The sequence below is a fragment of the Bactrocera latifrons genome, unplaced genomic scaffold (genome assembly GCF_001853355.1).
Source record: "Bactrocera latifrons isolate USDA-ARS-PBARC rearing strain unplaced genomic scaffold, ASM185335v1 scaffold_194, whole genome shotgun sequence".
Taxonomy (NCBI): Eukaryota; Metazoa; Arthropoda; class Insecta; order Diptera; family Tephritidae; genus Bactrocera; species Bactrocera latifrons.
The window spans coordinates 1-20,425 of record NW_017535452.1 but is presented as its reverse complement, the minus strand read 5'-3'; the positions used below and the strand labels follow the sequence as shown (position 1 = coordinate 20,425).

The 20,425-nt window shown below is 37.8% G+C and overlaps 1 protein-coding gene across 1 annotated transcript in view; it reads left to right on the top strand.

The window, feature by feature from the left end:
- The window catches only part of LOC108967659 (band 4.1-like protein 4), a gene marked incomplete at its 3' end in the record, with an annotated part of 72,500 nt that extends 54,590 nt beyond the window's left edge, over positions 1-17,910 (top strand). Inside the window, exons 5-8 of the mRNA XM_018931230.1 lie at positions 3,609-3,817; positions 9,909-10,061; positions 12,641-12,813; positions 17,626-17,910. Coding sequence (XP_018786775.1) covers positions 3,609-3,817; positions 9,909-10,061; positions 12,641-12,813; positions 17,626-17,910 — 820 coding nt within the window. The remainder of the gene's footprint in view (positions 1-3,608; positions 3,818-9,908; positions 10,062-12,640; positions 12,814-17,625) is intronic.
- Positions 17,911-20,425: the final 2,515 nt, after the last annotated feature.

The following is a 20,425-nucleotide window of genomic DNA, read 5'->3' as shown; positions in this document are numbered from 1 at the left end:
TAAACTATAATTTTATTTTTTAAACATAATATTTCAACATTTAATTTACAGCATAAATCAAGACGGTGTTTGCTCATTTTACTAAATCTTTCTATTACTTATTCTGGTTCCACAGCAATTTCGTAGTTTATGTTGAGGAATTCTAAGCCGTTCAATCTTTCCTGCAGCTTCATTGTTCTGAGCCAAGTCTWGATTCGGTGCAAAGAMGAAAAGTAACGTTCAGTGCTAGCATTTGTGGCTGGCAAAGTGCASWGTACGTRAARRAGAAYATGAATCGAYGGATGTATRTCCTTATCGCAAGCGCTGAGGCCWTCTAAGGCAAAATATACTTGTGTWYTCGTAGTCATTTTCATTTTGAAAAAATTTTATTAAAGTRATGATCARCAAGTATTCTTTRCGRRTTCAGTGTTGCAACCAATGTTGTTATGACGTTTGATGCTKTYGCAAGTTCGATWGATTCSTTCTYCAGAGTCAGACTAAGTGGCTGCGGCAGTGACAAAACATCACTGAGACAAAAAMTTCCAATAATAAATTCGAGGTTGCACAGTAATGTGACTAAATTCGACGCTTTTACTGCAGTCGTGCTATTCTTCCATTCGCTTATTTTTGTCAGTACTTGAACGATTTCTGGAAGGGAAACAGTGAATTGATGAAGGACATCATATCTTTGTACCCATCTTGTCTCACAATGCTACTCAACTTTTCTGCCCAAGAAATGAGCTGAAACAGTGTTACGTTTTKGTCTTGAAACTTGTTGGAAAAATGTTGTAACTTCTCCGAATATTTCAGATATCTTCCAATCAAAGCAATTTGTTCAATTTATGGGAAAAACATGTTATCATCTCAGCTTTTGTAGCTGCTTTTTGTATTTCCTTTACGGCTCCGCGATCTTCCAACATAATAATATAACCACCAGTACCTATTGCAACGCATTTCTGAACATTCAGCCCCATATCTTTCACGTTTCACGTCTTTCGAAACCAACTGTCCTAATGCAGCTCCCGTGAGTGAAATCTCCTCGTGATTGTTTTTTTCAATACTTATATACTTCAACACTTATATACTTAAATAATTGAACTACTGCAATCAAATTGAAAGGTGAATTTTTAATTTATACTTCGGGTGTTTTTCGAATCGGTAATTTTTTYTTTTTAAYTCTYCTTCATATATYAAAACAATGCGTTGATCAGTGCCCAAATAAGTATTATTTGATTCCAATAGGTCAGGTGGAAGGGACACTTTTTRCACCTTRGTCGGGTTCGAGGCCCACCTGAAGCCTTTGCGTGCTGTGGCACCCGGCCGCAGTGGGACTGCACACTGAACTGAATTTTTGATTTGACCCGCTTTTAGGTTTAAACCACAGCCACCACGAATCTCAGGAAAGGGCCAAATCTAATGCACAGATTGCAATGAACTCCAAAGTCTAACTGTCCCCATCTTGCCAGATTTAAGTACCTTGTAACTTTTGCTATTACCAGTTGAACCCCATCAAGCTCAAAGGCTTTTGACATTTGTTACTTGAACTTCAAATGTCTTTTCATAGGAAGGAACCTCATTTAAAGTATATAATATCAGTTCAAACTGAATATTATAGCACTGAATTGGACAAGACTATGTTTATATTTCGAGGGAAGCCAAATAACAGACATTGCTTTATGTTACTTTTTTGTTGACTCTTACGAAAGGCATACCTTACAGCGAGCGCATTTTACCATAAACTGTCCGTTCCCACGACAGTCGGGTCTACGAAAACCGGAACGGACCCGGATTTTTATCCGGCCAAGGACTGTCAACTCGGCAGAATTCTGCCGTTACAACAACAACAACAACCATAAACTGTTTCTACTCACTCTATCGAATGTTCTTTCATTATTCGCATTACATTAAAAAATACTTCAACGTCAAAAGTTGAATATGAATAATCCCTGCAATTTCATATTTAACTTACTTTCGCTTCTGCCTTCTATATTCGATTGTACCAAAATTTTATGCGAATAACTTCTWTAATCGAAAGCTGACCTCATTTGGCATTAAATTTTCTTCATGCTCATTACGCAAAATATTAATAAGTCGCAATTGATTTGAGAAATTTATTGTCTTTTATTAAAATCACTTAATGAGGCGCAAAGAGGCAATCAACGACAAATAGCCAGCGAGTCAGTTAGGCAGTCTTCCACATTTTCAGCTCGTTTTAGATATTTTCGGCACTGAGGCGCTTGAGTTGCYATTATTATGAGCCTCATTTAACAGATTGTGGGTATTTTTAGACACAGCAATCGAAGTATTTGAATACAACTTCGTCTGTATGTATGTATTTACACTTCTGTGCGTAAAAATTATTACACAATCTGAAAAGAAAAATAAAAAAAAAGAATGTTGTTCTAAGAAAAATTTATATTTTATAAGTATTTAACATTTGTGTTGAAATTAGCAAAATATTGGACAAAGTCCACTAAAAAATCTTATTCCTGTTTCAATAAAACACTCATTAAAAATAGGATATTTTATTATTTTAAGATAAAATTTTATAAATTAATGCTAAAAAGTGTGTCCTTTACGATTTAAGCTTGGATTTTATCCTCGAGTTACTTTGAGCGAGTTGACTTAACACTAATCGCAATGATCCAAGTGTTAGTAATAATATTAAGAGCTCAGAGCTCTTGTTTGAGTAGTTTTTGATGATATTTTCATCCTATTGAAAAAAATAGTATTTTTGCAACAACTAGGAGAGTTGAGTGAAAATTTAGTGTGACTAGACTTCCTATATCCAGTCTCAAAATTGCTGTAGACATTTCTCTTTTATGCTTTTAACCTACACTTTGGCTTAACAGACATATCAGTCAAAAGGAACTTAAATATTTTTATGAGGTAGTTGAATTTTAAGTTTCTCAACTTTCTACATTCAAAACAAAATTGTGCTAGGCCAACCCACCACGAAGAAACGAAGAATTTAAAGTTTCTCAACTTAAAATAGCTCGATTAGACATGAGTTCGGCGTCGCTTCACATAATGTAATTTCCAATTTCTATTTATCGATGAATTTCCAATTTGTTTTTATTGTACCAGTCTGCTRTGTACTCAACTTTAGTCTGATCGTGATACATATAAATCAGCAAAATCATCACATCTTGTGACGATCTCTTCTACAAGCATCAAATCTAGTAAAAATAGTCAGTTGTCATCKAATTTATTTAGCTATTTGTTAGTATAACTCTTTTTCATATTACTGAGTTTTGGTATTGCTTACTTAAGTCTTCATCTCGCAACAGATTTTTACAAMAATTTATGCATTTACTAGACCAACCCTGCAGAAAAACTGTTTATCGATATCAAATCTTCGACCTGCTTTGTAAATGTGGTGCTTTTGGAAGTTAAAGAGATTTTTTTTATGTAAAGAATTTTATAAATTACTTTTTCTAATAGTGTAGAAACCCTTAAATACTTGAGTTAGTTTATACTCCGATATATAGTTATCTATTTTATGAGTACATATTGCTTAAAGTAATGTTCTTATTTGTATTTAAATCCATTCCCTTTGACGATGAATCTCTGCAATATTATTTAACTCCATTAACAACGCTTTTAATTTCCCACTCATTTTATTGCAGCCGAATTGGGGGATTACGATCAGCGGCGTCACTCCAAAGGCTATGTGTCCGAGTTTCGTTTACTGCCGAATCAGAGCAGTGAACTGGAAACACGTGTCGCCGAACTTCATCAGCAATTAATGGGCATGTCACCGGCGACAGCGGAGCTAAATTATTTGGACAAAGTGAAATGGCACGATATGTACGGCGTGGATTTGCATCCGGTGTTGGTAAGTAAATGGAAATGCTAATTGAATAGAAAATAGCCGGAAAAATAGAAAAAAGCAACAASGTGAAATCGCTTAATAAGCGGGTTTAGGCAGATGTTGCTTTGATGTTGAAGTTTGATGTTTTATGTTATTGATTATCTATGGAGATCAAAGCACAAAGGAAAACTGCAGAACAGGTACGAGTACAAATAGGGCGTAAGCGTTTAGCGTTGCAGAGGCAAAGGCAGCTAAATTTTGGGAGATAACTAAAAAAAGTTGTCTATTGGTGTATGGAATTAAAGCTGAMCTGTGGAGAAAATTTAAAGGCTGGACATAAAATAATTTTTCAGCCGAATTTCGGATAGTCGCATGTACTTAAGTATGGTAAGAGGTACAGAAGACCAATCCTTTAAATTCAACAAAAAAACAAAAAAAAAAAAACAAAAAAAAACAACAAAAACGTTAACTTCGTCTTCTTTTAGTAACTATGTGTTCAGTTTGTATGGAAGCTATATGCTATAGTAAGCCGAGCTGAACAATTTTTTCGGAGATGACAATGTTGCCTTAGAAAATAATTTATACCCAATTTCGCAAATATATCTAGTCAAATGCGAAAGGTTTTCATACAAAAACTTGATTCCGATCGTTCAGTTTGTATGGCAGCTATATATTATAGTGATCCGATATCGGCATTTCCGATAAATGAGCAGCTTCTTGAATACAAAATGACGTTTGCAAAACTGTAAAACGATATCTTAAAAACTGAAGGACTAGTTCGTATATATATATACAGAGAGACATTTTTATATATACTTTATAGGATATCCGACGCTTCCTTCAGGGTGTTATAAACTTCGTGACAAACTTGATATACCCTGTTCAAGGAATWACAAGGAAAAGTCTTGAACTGAATCTTGAATCTGAACAGGTATTTTCTCTCTATAAAACTTAGTTGCCTAAAGCTGTTAGGTCTCATGAAATTTATCTTTGATTTGACAAACATGGAACATTCAAGAGGGTGGTGTTGGGTTGATTATATCTCAACATCTTGCAACCAGTCTATACAACTTCAATCTTCGCACATCAATCCCGATCGGACAGCTCCAGACAGAGTTCCCACAACCGTTTCAATGTGAACTTTGCTGAGGGTAATGCTAACTAGACCGTTCACGATTTACTTTGGCCCGAATGAGTCTTTCGAGAGCATAATTTTTGCAACTGATCCAAGTCCGCCGAGGCCGAGGCGAGGGGTCCAACCAACCATTACTAAACCTTCCAGTTTCCTACAACTCCGCTGTGACTAAGCAGCCAAACCTGTCTAATTTTAAACCAACGCGATATCCGAGGAAAGAAGTTGATTCCGGAGTATACGATCGGCGCGCTCAAGGCTAATAGCTTAAAGGAGTTTTTGGAGTTTGCCCTTATTGTGAACGTCCCTAGTGAAACCACAAGAAGTCGGCGGCACTAGCACCTGGACATGACCTAGCAAAAGCTCATCAACCTGCCAGTTGCCTGCATGGCTACTGGAGTCAAACACCCAAAGCAGTTAATTAAGAAATAACTAAATGCTGAGGTTAAGAGAGCTAATATTACCGTCATACTATCAGCGTAAAAATTTACCACACAGTTTCAGAAAATAATTGAAAACTTTGACCTAGTCAAGTACACTGCCCCATTTCACCACGTCTCGTCTAAAGCGATGCAGAAATTACTGTGAAAATGAGATTTTTACAGTACGATTTAACCACGGACGAATTCAGGGCTTTGTTAACTATGTATATCCGACAGAACTTTATTGAATACCCAGCCTCGCTATCATGCAAGGTCGCCACTGAAAACTCTTTATGCCTATGGCCCTCTCTAGCCAAGTAACAGTGGCCAGCATTTGTTGCCCACACTTTGGCGCAATGTCTAATTTCGCTGAAAAGCCACAATTTTCATCAAATTCCTTAACCATAACTGAAGAACTGGTACGAGGCCACTCAACTCCACCCCCACAGCCCACCAAATTCTCACATTTCACATCTCACTTTTATCTCTAACCGTGACGCAAACATAAATATCACACAATAAAACAAGGCGACACTGACAAAATTTAATTGTTAGCCCTCCGAGCGCACTCTGAGATAAGTTAAAGCCTTCAGCCGCCATATGGCCGGCCATTAATTTATACATTCGTTCGCTCATTCATTCATACGCTCATTCATTTCGACACTCAGTCATTTGTCACTATTTTGGCACTCATTGTCGCCATCGCAGCCAGTCGTCTGCTGACTCCTTGACCAATTCGACTTGTTTCCTTCCGTTATTTTATTATCCTTGCGCGCCGCTCGCACACCAATTTCATTTTCCGTCATTATACACTTAACCAGCAGCTAGTGCAGCGTGGGTCACATGAAAGCTACAGCAACAATGTTTGCACTATAATCACATATATACACACACATATATATACACATATTTGGCATTTTTACATCGTCCTTTTAGTTTTCGTTTTTATGTTGCTGCGTAAATTCTCGCTTCATTTACATTTTTTATGGCATTTTTGATATCACGRCGAAATAAATCACCTTCAGACGTTCGCGCGCCTGTTCGCTGGCGAATAAAACCATACTGCTACTCGCATATATACAAACAATGTGTGTGTGTTGGTATTTTTATTGGTTATTTCGTTTGCTCTACAAGCGAGTTATAGCCAAAAGTGCCGCGGCCGTCAGAACCACAGCGTTTCGAACTCGAAAACGTTCGCACAACATTGTATGAACCCTAATTGGCACGCCCCATATCCCCACTCGCCTCCTTACTCGACTTCCGTGCGCGTGTGGCTCGCTGTCTTGCCGCCTTTTTCCGATATTATCATGCCGTTATCACTGTGTTGCCATCGATTTTTATTATTTTAGTGTTTTAATAAATAAGCGAATGAAATTTTTATGGCGTCCATAATCTTCTTTTAACTTAAATACATTTCTCAAATGGAAATTTATTAACTCGTACTCGTATCAACCACGTGACTGTGTGGTTTTTAAGCGCTGGTATGTTACGTGTTCAGTTCAGTGGTTTGGAAGTGTTGCGATGTAGCAATGAAATTGCCGAAGTTTTTGATAAAAAAGGATCTATAGAAACCAGTTTATGTCCGAAAATCCAAGAAAAAAAATKTATAATTTAAAGAAAACAAGTAAAGGATCGCTAAGTTCAGGTATAACCGCACATTTCATAGTCTTTCAACCWGCCAGGGCTTAAGATAGGGAAGTACCTTCAGGTACATAAGATCAGGTTGTTAGTTATACGGGATCTAGGGTCAGTTTTCACCCGATTTTATTCWTTGTAACCACAAATATGCACCGTTATAAGAAAAACACGACCTCTCAAATTTATTAAGTTAACATAATGTCCACTTAATAAATCCACTAATTGATGCGATGTGTCAGAAATGGTGCCGTTTTGTTGAAACCAGATGTCGCCAACATCACGAGCTTCAATTACAATTACAGGTATCAAATAGTCGGTTAGCATGGCGCGATCATTTTAATAGTAATATGGACCGATTATTCTACTGGCCTAACACCACATGAAAGCGTTGTTTTTTCTGAATCGTCGGCTCGTCGGCTCTTGAACCTATTCAGATTGCTCTTCGTCTCAAATGACTTAATTTTTCGTGTATACATACCTATTGAGCCAGAAATGGGCCTCATCGCTGAACAAAATTCGACTCGAAAACGTGGGATCTTCTGGGAACTTTTCGAGACAGCATAGAGGAAAGCAATATCTTCTGGGAAGGTCGACCGGCTTCAGTTCTTGCTTAAGCTGTATTTTGAATGCTTTCAATTTAAGATCTCGATGTAAAATGCGCCAGGTCAGTACGATTAACTGCGAATGACGCCGAATCGACTTTCCACAGTTTTCGTGTACTCACAATGATCCAATGTTTTGGTACTCTGTTTACAGCGAAGTTTTTGGGAATCTTCAGTTGATGCAAGGTGTTGTCATCGGTCCGTTTTACTACCAAAAATCGCCCACTAGTAACTTTTGGTTGTCGATTTAGCCGATTTTCACTAAATAGCTYGATTCTCTTCAAGTATTACGCCCGAAATATTTCAACCTGAATCTTGCTGGCTAGCCTGAAAAGGCTGTTAGATGTTTCAAACTCATCTTACGCAAGATAGCCTTGACAAATGGTGTCCACCAATTTTTAATTTTGCCTAACCACACTAACACCGATTGGACCTATTGTCTGATTAAAACTTTTATTACCGCGGCAAGATGAACCTTGCTGAGAACAAGTAGTTCAAKGTATCACATTATCTGGGCCTTAATGATATTGCAGCCGCATAAGTGCTGGCTGTTGACTGGCTCATCCGAAGCTTTGTCGTCTAACGATGGCTCGCAAGAGGGTAACATAGCTCCGATTATTGAAGCGTGAGTTCGTTTTCTGAAAAACTTATCGACTTTAGAGATCTTAGCTATTTATTTGGTTCGTTCTTGGTTGAAACTTGGCTTGCTGAAAGCTAGTATCGGTAGGAGCTTTATAATTGGTTATAATGCTCATCTCAGTGATAGAGACTGCACAGCGAAGTTCTAACCCACTGCTTTTTTGATAGTGGCCAACTCTGAGTGAAAGACACACCAATAGTATAGAAGACTCAAACTGAAGCAAAAGGAAAATTTTATATACATTTTTTTTTTTTACCATGAAAACAGTCTAAACTCTTTAACAAGTATTTTACTGGTCAAGTGAACAAATTAAAAAAGTAMTTGCTAACGCAGAAACAAATTGGTGCTCAAAACAGTATCCGTGCAACAACATATTGACAAAAAAAGTAAAGAGAACCCAAACCGTTCTCAAATAAACAGAAAGTGACAAAAAGAATTTCAAAATAAATTCACGTGAAATTATCACCGGCATCCATAACTACTTTCCCGTTGAAGCAACAGAGGCTGTGTCGAGCTAGCTGCTGAAAGGTCAAACTGCATAACAAAGAGGCTACATGAAAAGAGAATTATGTATAAACTCGCCGTTGGTGCGAAGAGCAGAAAAACTTTGACGTAAAATCTACTGATAATGACCGTCAGCAGGTTGTAAGCAGCACCCCACTCACTGCTGGCACGGCTAATAGCGTGTAGCAAGTCCAAGTTGCAGGAGACGGAGCGAGCATGACATGGCTAATAACTTTATTGAATTTTAATAACCTCTTTACAAAACTTGGCACGCTCGGGCGGTGTGGAGGCAAAACTTTGCAACGCGCTTTTCACGTGGCGAAGAGCTTTTTGCTTGTTGTTGTGTATGTTCTGCCTTACATATTTCACCGGATGCATTTGTGTACATTTTTTTTTCCTTACTATTGTTATACCCTGAACCGGGTATATAAAGTTCGCCATGAAGCTTGTAACACTCAGTGCCTGGCAGCCCGTATATACGTGAACCAGTCGCTCATTTTTTAGATTTCGATCTGAAATTTTGCACACGTCCATTTCTTCTCAAGAAGCTATTTATTTATCAGAATTGCCAATATCGGACTACTATAGAGTATATGTATTGAAAACTTTTTTATTTAAACAACAGCTATCAGCTTGAAATCTGGCATGGCATATTGTTTGGGATAAAGGTACAAGCTCTGAAGAAATTGTTCAGATCGGATTACTATAGCATGTAGCTGTCATATAAACTGAACGATTGGAATCAAATGCTTGTATGAGACACTTTTTCATTTGACGAGTTATCTTCATGAAATTTGGCACGGCTTACTCTCTAAAGCTATGCTGCAACCTGCTAAGAAATTGTTCAGATCGGATCACTAAAGCATATAGCTGTCATACAAACTGAGCGTTCAAAATTAAGGAATTTACATTTACGTAATTTTTTTTTTTTTTTTTGTATTTTGTCGCGGGTGTTTGCTTCGGTGCAACCACACTAAACTTTTTTTTTTTCATTTTGTAAATTTTTTGATCAACTTTTTTATTAAAAAAAAAAATTTTTTTTTTTGTGCTACAGTAGTTTAGCCATTCAAGTAATCCGCTGTTGTTGTTGTTATGGCATTGTAAATTTTACACTTATTTTGAGCTATCTTATTATTCAACTACTTATCAGCATTCTYACTCTCTTTTCTTTCCGCAGGGCGAGGACAGCGTCGAGTACTTTCTGGGCCTGACGCCAAGTGGCATTGTGGTGCTGCGCAACAAGACGACCGTGGCTCATTACTATTGGCCGCGCATTGCCAAAGTTTACTACAAAGGACGCTATTTCATGCTGCGGATAAGCGATAAAAATGTAAATACGTCAGCACGTTCGCGCACTATTCATAACTATTTGCATGCAAACGCACACACTCCCGCACACAAATATCTCACTTAAAGTAGTTCCACTTATAAATTCAATTCCTTTGCGACACTCGGCCAAGCACTCAGCGCTGTTTGACGCGCTTCTCTGCAAGAACCTACTTTTTTCTTAAGAAACAACATTATTTGCATTTGCTCCACACATACATATATACAGATACAAACTGGTGCTGGTGYTAGTGCTGTATAAACACCATATTAAATGCGTCGCCGTCTTTGCCGAAGTGTCAAGGCATTTTACGCTCAACATAATGCGCTGAAAGCCTCAAGTGCTCGCACTGTTTGCACTGAAGGTGCGTTCGAAGGCTGCGTAAAGCACACACACACACATCGGCAGCTAAACAGCAACTCATACACACACATCTACACAGAAATCAAATACACACACACAACCTTAGTGCGACGGCACTCGACTTGAGGTTTCGCTTGACTTTGTCGCCTTCTTATAAGCAAAAGCAAAAGCACTTGTGAAATATTTGTTGAATGGGATTTCTTGTTGGCAAAGCCATTTATTTGGAAGCGCTGCGAAAAAGTCGAAGAAAAGCTTGCCTGTCTGACGACATAAAGCCAGTAATGCATTCCAACACACAAACAAACRCACACACGCATTGTAATGTGGTGAATTTATTGAGTTAAAGTATTCATGTGAATGGTTGAAGGACTTGAAAGTTGTTACTAGAAAAAAAGTTCTGTTATTAGTGCTATATATTCACACTAGACTTTGCTATAAGAGCATATCGCGTAAGCTAATGGTTAATATTTTTGTTATTCGAGGTAGGTGATAGAACTRACAGTTTAGCTTGCCAGCTTGCATATAAAGTGTTGAAAAAAATTATTGAAACACGGCGGTTGCATTCGTTGTCTTTCAAATTTTCAAACAGTGTTGAGGTAATATTTCGTAATTTTTGTGTTTTAACACATAAATTAATATATTTCATTATAAGCAAAAAAAAATTTTTTTTCATTTTCTCTTAACAAAAAATTTAATTATTTTTTTTACTAAGAAAAATAATACTAACAAAACACTTTAAACTAGAAAACCTTCAACACTTTTCAATAATCTTACTAAAATACTTATTTAAATAATATTGGGTAGTCGAAAAAGTCTTTTCGTATTTTGTCAATAGATGTCGTTGCAGTCGTAGATCTCCAGTGCTACCAATCACATTGTGTCATCCCATATAGCATTGAAAAGGTGATATTTTAAGTTTCATTTAATCAAAAAGAATTAAATTCATGGAATTTGAAAAAATGGTACAGCTGTTCAAAAATTAGTGAAGACAGTGAAGAAATTCGCTATATTTTGAAATTTTTGTGTAAAAATGTGAAGAATGCCACGCAGGCCAACAATGAAATTTGTGAAGCTTATGGAAACGCTGCTGTATCAGTTCGTGTAGCACAACAATGGTTCGCACGCTTCCGTTCTGGAAATTGCTATGTGAAAGAAAACTGACCAGAACCGTCACATAARCAGGCATGACATCTCTAAGGAACTTAACATTCATCATCAAACGGTTTTGCACCATTTAAAAAAGGTTTTCTACGAAAATAAGCTCGCTGTTTGGGTACCAGATAAGTTTTCTATGAAAAATTTAATTTACCGAATTAACATCTGCGATCCTTTACTGAAACGAAATGAAATTGAACCATTTCTGAAGCGAATGGTAACAAGACACGAAAAGTAGACCAACTACGACAATGATCTGCGAKACAGATCATGGTCCAAGCATGGTGAAGCTCAAAAAATGGGCGCAAAGTCAGTATTGACGCCTCGAAAAGTTACACTGATTTTTTGATGGAATTAGAAAGAAATCATCCAATATGAGCAGCTTCAGCCTGGTCGAACGATTGATTCTACATTTTACTGTCAACAACTGATGAGATTRAMGYAAGCAASCGAAAATGGCGGTCATAATTGATCAACAGAAAAGGCTTCGTCTTCCATCAGGACAATGCTAGACCACACACATCTTTGATGACTCTGCAAAACTGGGAGAGCTTCGCTGGGAAGCTTTGATGCATCCAGCATCTAGCCCTGACCGTGCACCATGGGACTATCATTTGTAACGGTCAATGCGAAAGTCCTTAATGGGAGCCAACTTTACGGCTTCAAGAGAAGCCTGCGAAAATTACTTTTCGCTGTTTTTCGCTGAAAAATCAGAAAAGTTTTACACTGATAGAATAATCTCGCTATCGGAAAAGTGGCAAAAACTGGTCGACCAAAATTGTACATATTTGGTTCATTAAAGTTCTTTTTAAATATAAAAAAAAATTATGTTGATGTTTGATTATAAATACGAAGAGATTTTTTTGACTACCGAATGTATAGGTTAATATTACCCACAACTATTTATTTTACAAATTTAGCATACATTGATAAGTATTTATAACTTTATAAAATCACATGCGCGCTTCTAGTCCCCTTCACACACTGTCTTAAAAAGGCAAAATATKCCATAAATTTTSTRATAARTATTTTTTTCYCKCTCTTTCATTTCTCCCACCCCATAGAACGACCTCAGCACCTATGGCTTTGAGACGCCGCGAAAAACCGCTTGTAAGCATTTGTGGCGCTGYTGTGTGGAACATCACGCCTTCTTTCGCATGGTACGCATCGCGCCTTTGCCGAATTCGCAATCCAATAATTCGGATTTATTTCAACTCGGTTCGCGTTTACGCTACAGGTGAGTGATAACGGATTAATTGATTGATGATGGTATTAAAGGTAAAGGTGGCCGTGAATTTCTCTTTTTTTTTAACAAGGTAAGTTGGTGGAAATATTGCATATGTGTGTAGATGATGTGGGTAACTTTAGGTGTATGAGAAGCAAAAAAATAAATCGTAAAAATTGCTATTTTTATATCATAAAAAATATACATATGATCCAATATGAGACTACYACTACTTTTTTAAGAAACAACAAAAAACTTCAAAATTAATAGGAATGGTTATTATMGTTCCAAAAAACGTTTTTTGKTATTTATTTTTTGAAGATTAGCTMGTTCAAACGSTGGCCGTGKCCACGTCTCAGATAGTCCATCCGTTGAGTCCATTTTTCCATGACTCGTTCGAGCATTAGACTGGTAACTTTCGAATGACGAATCTAATGTTTTGCTCCAAGGTCGAAACCRAWGCGGGATTGTACGCATAGMCTTCAGAYATTACATATCCATAAAAAMGTCTAACGATGTAATACGACACGACTTTKGTGGCCAATCGACTGACACAAAACAAGAAATTATCTGCTCTTCGAAGTGTTCTCTCAATAAAACCAATGATTGATCTCGAGCTTCAACTTCCGGCATCAAATAGTCGGTTATCATGGCGCGATGACGGTCGCTATTGACGGTAACGTTCTCACCGCCATCATTTTTGAAGTAATATGGAACSGCCCACAAACCACACMAAACCGTTGTTCTTTTTGAATGARATGACAGCTCACGAATCTCYTCAGGTTGCTTTTTGTCGCAACGATCCAGAAATGAGCCTCATCGCTGAACAAAATTTGGCTCGAAAACTTCGGATCTTCCGCAGTACCTTTCGTTCACAAGTACTTGTATTCAAACTTGATGAATGTGGGTATTTATGGATGTAAATTTGGTACTGGATGAAGTCTATTTTGAGGATAAATATATCCATGATATGTGACGCAATCAGACATTCGTCGCAAATATTCTGTTTCTCTATCTCCTTTGCGTTCAAGCGCATAAAACTTTTCAATGCATTCTCTGCAAAAACGAGGTTAGGACACGTTAGGTTAGATCGCGGATCTAGAGAGATCGCACGTGGACTACTGTATGTAGTCCTTTGTAAAGTCATAGAAAAGATGAACTCCAGTGTTCGAACTTAGCATTTAAGGTACTTGCATGGAGAGTTATTAMGAGCCGTATTCGGACCAGTATTCGATGACAAGAAATTTGTTCTTAATTCGTGAGTAAGGCGATTCTGAAATCTATCAATATACAATGTATAGTATACCTAAAATGCAAAATAACGTATAATCAAAATAATCGATATTGTGTTTTTTATTCCTTTCGATTCATCACTACATAATATTACATATAGTTAAGTAGAATAAAATTTTCAGCTTCCGCTGTCAGATATAACCAATATATAACCAATGTTTAATCATTTTATAGCCAAAACTCAAATTTTATTTCATATGGGTATTTACATTAAGTTCATTTGATATATGGCAYGAAATTCGSAAGAAGTTTCWGCTACTGATAKGAGTTTTGTAAAGTGTAAGGTATACTTTCAACGCCAAACTTTGCTGTCCGTCAATATTTCAATTGATGCCATGGACATTTTCTTGATACAAAATTAAAATAACAAATAGCGCTTGGCTACACGGTCTCACATTTTTATCTTTAGTTGGTACCTATTTTGCGGCCGCAGCCCTTTTTTTCCTTCTCTTTCACTGTAGCGTTTTATTACTGGCGATCGCCATTTCTTTACGATTTGCTTTTACTATTCCCCAAGTTTAATTACACACACATATGCATACACGAAAATATTCCACTGCATGTGTGCCCACCTTGCTGTTGATCAAATGTAAAACCATAAAGTTCCATGCGTTGTAGGGCTATACCAAACGTATTTATTGCGCGCCTCTACTCAAGTTACAACAAAAGTGCCAGCCATGGTCTAGGCTCTCAAGTGGCGCAAATGCGCACAGCCTTATACTATATACGACTGTATATATGCGTGTGTGTATAAAACAGTTTTATGGGACTTTTCGCAATTAGTCGGCGAAAGAAGCTACATTTGGCAACATTTGCCACACAGTTGGGCGAAATAAATTTGCACTCTTGTGTATGTGAGTGTTTGTATGTAGGTATGTATGCGTATTGTATGTATACGTATACTTCTAGTTGAGTGAAGGAATTCGCCAGCATTTGCTTAGTTTAGCGTAGTGAAGGTCATTAATGAAGACCGTCTTCAGGCGAATGACCACTCCGTTCGCATAGTGGCCGCAGATGAGCTAAGATTTTTTTAATGACCCCACAGATGAAGGCGATGATGTATGTGCTTGCGTGTTTATTTCTGCATCAAATGTGTAGACATGGTGTTGAAAATTGGCTCATTTGCTGAAAATTTAATGATTTCAAATGTGTGTCCGCCCTTAACGATTTGGGTTGCGGGCTAAAGACAGCGCAACTAGCAGAATGTACCCAACTTACATTTGCATGTATGCGTGTGTGTATTTGTAAGTTGGCAATAAAACTTACGTATTTCTGCTAGCCTTACAAGACCAAAAACCATCAAATTAAACCAGTTGATGAGATTTTTTCTAAGAGGCTGCTTGTTGAGGTAGTAAATTATTTGCGAAGTTGTCTGCTTTTGTATCATTTTGATTGAAACTCTTCAAGTGTGCGCACTAGACTCAGTTGCTTAATGCATTAGTGCATTTAATTAGCGCATTAGGAAATTTAAAAAAATGCATGAATTAAAAATATTTTAAATATTTTCAAAATTTTTAGACTAAAGGTTATGATGTTATAAAAAGATTTTTTTAAATTTAAAATTTCGCGACTTTGGAGAGTTCAATTGTCGAAAACTTTTTTATTATGTAGATTAATATTATGTTGATTTGCATGTCCGTGAAGTAACTTTGCATGTACTTCCCGCGTCCCGCAAAGACGAGGCTGAGCGTGTACACGAAGGCCGTGGACGGTCGATTCGACAGCGTTCGCAACAACTCGGACTGATTTACATACGTATGGGACTTGGCCCATTTCACCTTAAGATCTTAAATTGAAAGCGTACAAACTACAGCTTCTGCAAGAACTGAAGCCGCTCGACCTTCTAAAGMMACATCGAGGTTTTCGAACCAAGTTTTGTTCGACGATGAGGTTCATTTTTGGCTTAATGGGTATGTTAACAAGCATAATTGAGGCATTTGAGACGAAGAGCAAACTAAAGTGGTTCAAGAGCTGGCATTTCATTCAGAAAAAAAAAAAAAACGGTTTGGTACAGTTTGTGAGCCGGTGGTATCATCGGTCCATATTTATTAAAAATTATTATTATTTATTAAAAATTATTTCAAGCCTGAAAAGGAAGCTCGGGATCTTGGCTATATTTGGTTTCAAAAAGATGGTGACTCTGTTCACATATGGCATCAATCAAAAAATTTATTAAGAGAATATTTCGGTAAACAGAAAATATGACGTTTTGGGCCGATCGATTGGCCAGCAGGATCGTGTGATATGACATCGTTAGACTTATTTCTGTGGGGATATGTTAAATCAATCTATACAGGTAGCAAAACAGCACGCATGACATTCGCCAGTTACCAGTCGAAATGCGCAAACGAGTCATCGAAAATTGTACTTAACGGATGGATCATCTGAGACGTAGTCACGACCAACCACAACATTTGAAGGAGATAATTTTCAAAAAATTAATGCAAAGGAATTGTTTTTTCGAATGATAATAAACATTCCCCATTAAATTTGAAGTTTCTATGTTTTTTCTTTAAAAAAGTAGGAAACCTCGAAAAGGATCACCCTTTACATAAGAGATTGTAAATTTACTGATTAAAGTAAAATTGGAAAAATATTAGAGTCAGTTAAGCCAATCAATAATGTATTCTAAAAGGAATACAGAATGTGTTACCTCTAAAGCTCTGCGTCCAAAATTTCATCAAATATTATTGCGAATAAATTATTGAAGCCGCTTCTTTTATGCAGAACTGAGTGTATGCGAGTTCGCATGATGAATGCGTCTCCAAAGCCCCTTAGCAGTTTTCTATGCCGATTTTAGCCACAACTCTTCGTCTACAAGCGCTTGTCTGGAAGATAGATGACTGGCTGCGTGGCAGTGCGCCAAGAAGCGCATTCCTTTTGCACTTTACCATGGCATGTGGCAGCTTGTTCTCGCTGATTGTTTGTGGTTTTTACGACATTCGTCACGACAAGGTTAGCTCTCGGGTGCAACTCATTTGTCTGCGGCCACAGGCGCGGCAATGGCGCACAACAGATAAGGGGCTAGGCGGTGCACGCCTCTTGGCTTGCGTCAAATTTTTTACGAGCGCAGCGCTGCCAGGCAAATACGTCGCTTTATTGCCATGTGGACTTTTTTTTTCCAATATACTTGGCTTTATTAGGTTTGCGTTGCGTCGCAAAGAATTGTGTATTGTTGCTGGAACAACCTCAAGTACAACTCATGTGTATGTAGAATGTTTGCTTTGAATTGTTATTCCATTTCGTTTATAGTTTTTGTTTGTGTTTTTATTTATTTATTTTTTTTTTTTTGTTTGTTCTCCGCATTGTTCACCCAAACGTATAATTTTTTCTTTTCATTCTTTTCTATGTACTCCACCAACATCATCACATCACCCGCATTTGCCAAACAACCTAACCCGTAACGAATATGGATTGATTTGTTTTACTTTACGACCAACAAAAACCATCACCACTCGCCCAAAATCAACCAACCAACAACCAATCAACCAACCAACTTGCCAACTCATCATTTGTCCAACACGCACACAGCAGTCGCACGGAGAAGCAGCCCACGGCCAAGGATGCACTCTCGCTGGGCCGCATACAGCCGGCATTCACACGTGTCCCCTCGAAGCGCCAGCCAAGACGCGTGATTGATGATTTTCTGCACGGCAGTAGAAGCGCCAGCAACACGCTGAAAGGCAAAACGGTCGGCGGTCACACCAACGGCGGCGTAGGCAGCAGCGTCACCGACAGCGGCGTCTATCAGAATGGTGGCGGCGGCGGCGGCGGCGTTATTGGCGCGGGCATGCAAGCGGCCAACATGATGCCCAAGTAAGTTTACCCTATCCACAGAGCACTCGAAATTTATCCACACACACGCATCTACCTCGTGTATGTTTGTATACAAAAGATTGTGTTATTTAGCTCTTTCAGCGCCAAAGTTATTTATTTCCAATCGTTTTTTTTTTTTGTGTGTTCGATTTTTTATTGAATCATTGCATACACTTTTGCTGATTTCCGGCGGATGTGCACTCAAGCCTTGACCTGCCATACACACGCACACACATTCATATATCATCTGATGCATCATTTCCTTTGACTTCACGCTGACTCGCTGGCGCTCCAACCGCCAAGCAGCAATATTGTTAGCAGTCTTTTGATTTATTTCGCTTTTGATTTTGCGCTTTTTTTTTTTTTTTTTTTGGCAGCGTGTTCGGTGCTTCAAAGAGCACAGCGTTGCTTATGCTAAGCATGTGGTTTTTGCTGCCAACTAACGGTAGCACATTTGTCATGCAGGCGCACCCAATCGTTCGCAGCACCCGAGCGTCCTCACACGCGCTTTATGATTTCTGTTTCCTTTCATTTTCATTTGGCAATCGAGATTTTGCTTTTCCGTCGTCGCTTTTTCCACTCGAAATTTTGCCTTTTCATTAGCGAAGAAATCAAGTGCACTTCTTGACTTTCAATATGTTAGCGAAATTTTGCAGCAACAACAAGGCCGCATATGCAACACACATGTCCTTTTGCCAAAAAAGTATTGTGTTTGATATATAAGCGTTGAAGGCTAAGAAAACAAATATAATGTTGGTAAGTGTTGTTTTTTTTTTTTCTAACTGTGTACTGACACTTTGAGTGGTCGCACCTCAACCCCGGGATCGTGCCGCAAATCCATTCAAATTCAATTAAAGACAATTGTTTCGTCTAGACATAGCAAACTATTGTTTAGTGTGGTGATTTATCACAGAGCAGATTGTATTTTTTCAAATGGAAATATAGCGTTTTTAAGTAATTTAGACTATAACTTAGACCCTGTGGATGAGATAGAATTTCGTTCTTTATGCTGCGCAAGAATTTCCAAATACTACTCGAATGCAAACAAAACAGCTTTTATACTATTTATTTGTTCTTCAAGGCCTAATAAAGGTGTTCTAGCCCATAGACCTAGCTTTGCTTAAGTTAGGTAAATGATATATTCCTCATGAGACTACGACAACTAAAATCCCACTTCGACAACTAAAGACACCCATTTGTTGTATTCTCAGAACTCCTAGAACGAGATATCCGCGCTTAGGAGAAAGGGTATAAAACAAAAGACCCTAGCATATCGGCTAAATGCGCAGAGCCTGCCACAAATTTATTGAGGAGATGCTTCAACTTTAGTTTGACAAAAACTGAACAGTAGAGGAAAAAGTGTCTARATGTATCCACCCCATMTTTCTCATTGCAACTTTAACAGGTTGCGATCTAAAAAATCTTAAAAACCTTATCACCTAAATATCATTTAGACCAACTTTGGGCCAAAAGGTTTTCGCAACTCCRCAAATGCTGGTTGCTCACCAACGCTTATTGAGCTCAACCAAGACTCTTAGATCCAGCGCCAGAATGCACAAAGACATTGAAACTCCTTTTCGTTCTCATCGTGATGGATTCTTACAAGCTGAAGGTCAACTACTCAGATATAGACCTACTTAGAATTAAGGCATTTTCCTTTTTCACAATAATATTGCAAGTACTGTCTTAAGTAATGACTTCAGAGACAGGATAAATTACCACGTACTTCCGGTAGTGGTTCTCTAGAGTTGAGAACGCGTACTGAAAGCGATATTTCATGCGAACCTTTCATTAAAGAAATTCGATTTTTTGTATTTCAAAAATTTGCCACATATAAAAATAAAGCGTTATGACCTTACGTATACCTGAGAGTCCGATAAGCTATTCAGAAAGATTATAAGTATGGGATAGTGCGATCCCAAAAATTGCCATGATATAGTTTTCAAATAACAACACTGAATTTTTAGAGCTCGAAAATGAGACAAACTAACCCAATAAATTATATGATTTGTTTTTTTTTTTTTAATGGATCCTGATTTTAAATAAGATTTGTGTTATGATAGTATATGTATTTAAAGAGCATAATCTTAATTGAATCTCTTTTCTCTTGRTCKATATTTTTATCTAAAATATTTTYTCGAAAAATATCGAACGTCARAGCAYCMTTTCTACTTATTCAAATATCCYTAGACTCTCGAAACGACAGCCAYTAACCAYGTAAAATCTAAGTCACTTAAAAYGTATTGTCATAGGACTTGTAAAAGTATGCCTTTCATACAAACGCAGAATCACTCTTGCCAACAGGTGCTACTTTGGACKGAGTAGRYAATTGAAAAGTAAAGTACTCTCCCCACGAACACATAACAAACTGTACAGGTCCCTCATAAATCCCGTGCGGAGACATGGACGAAGACATCATCTGATAAGTCAGCCTTGGAAGTGTTTGAGGGAAAAGTTTTGCGCAAGTTTTTTAGTGCTACAGCGGATTAAGGGACAACGGCTGCGCTGGCTAGGT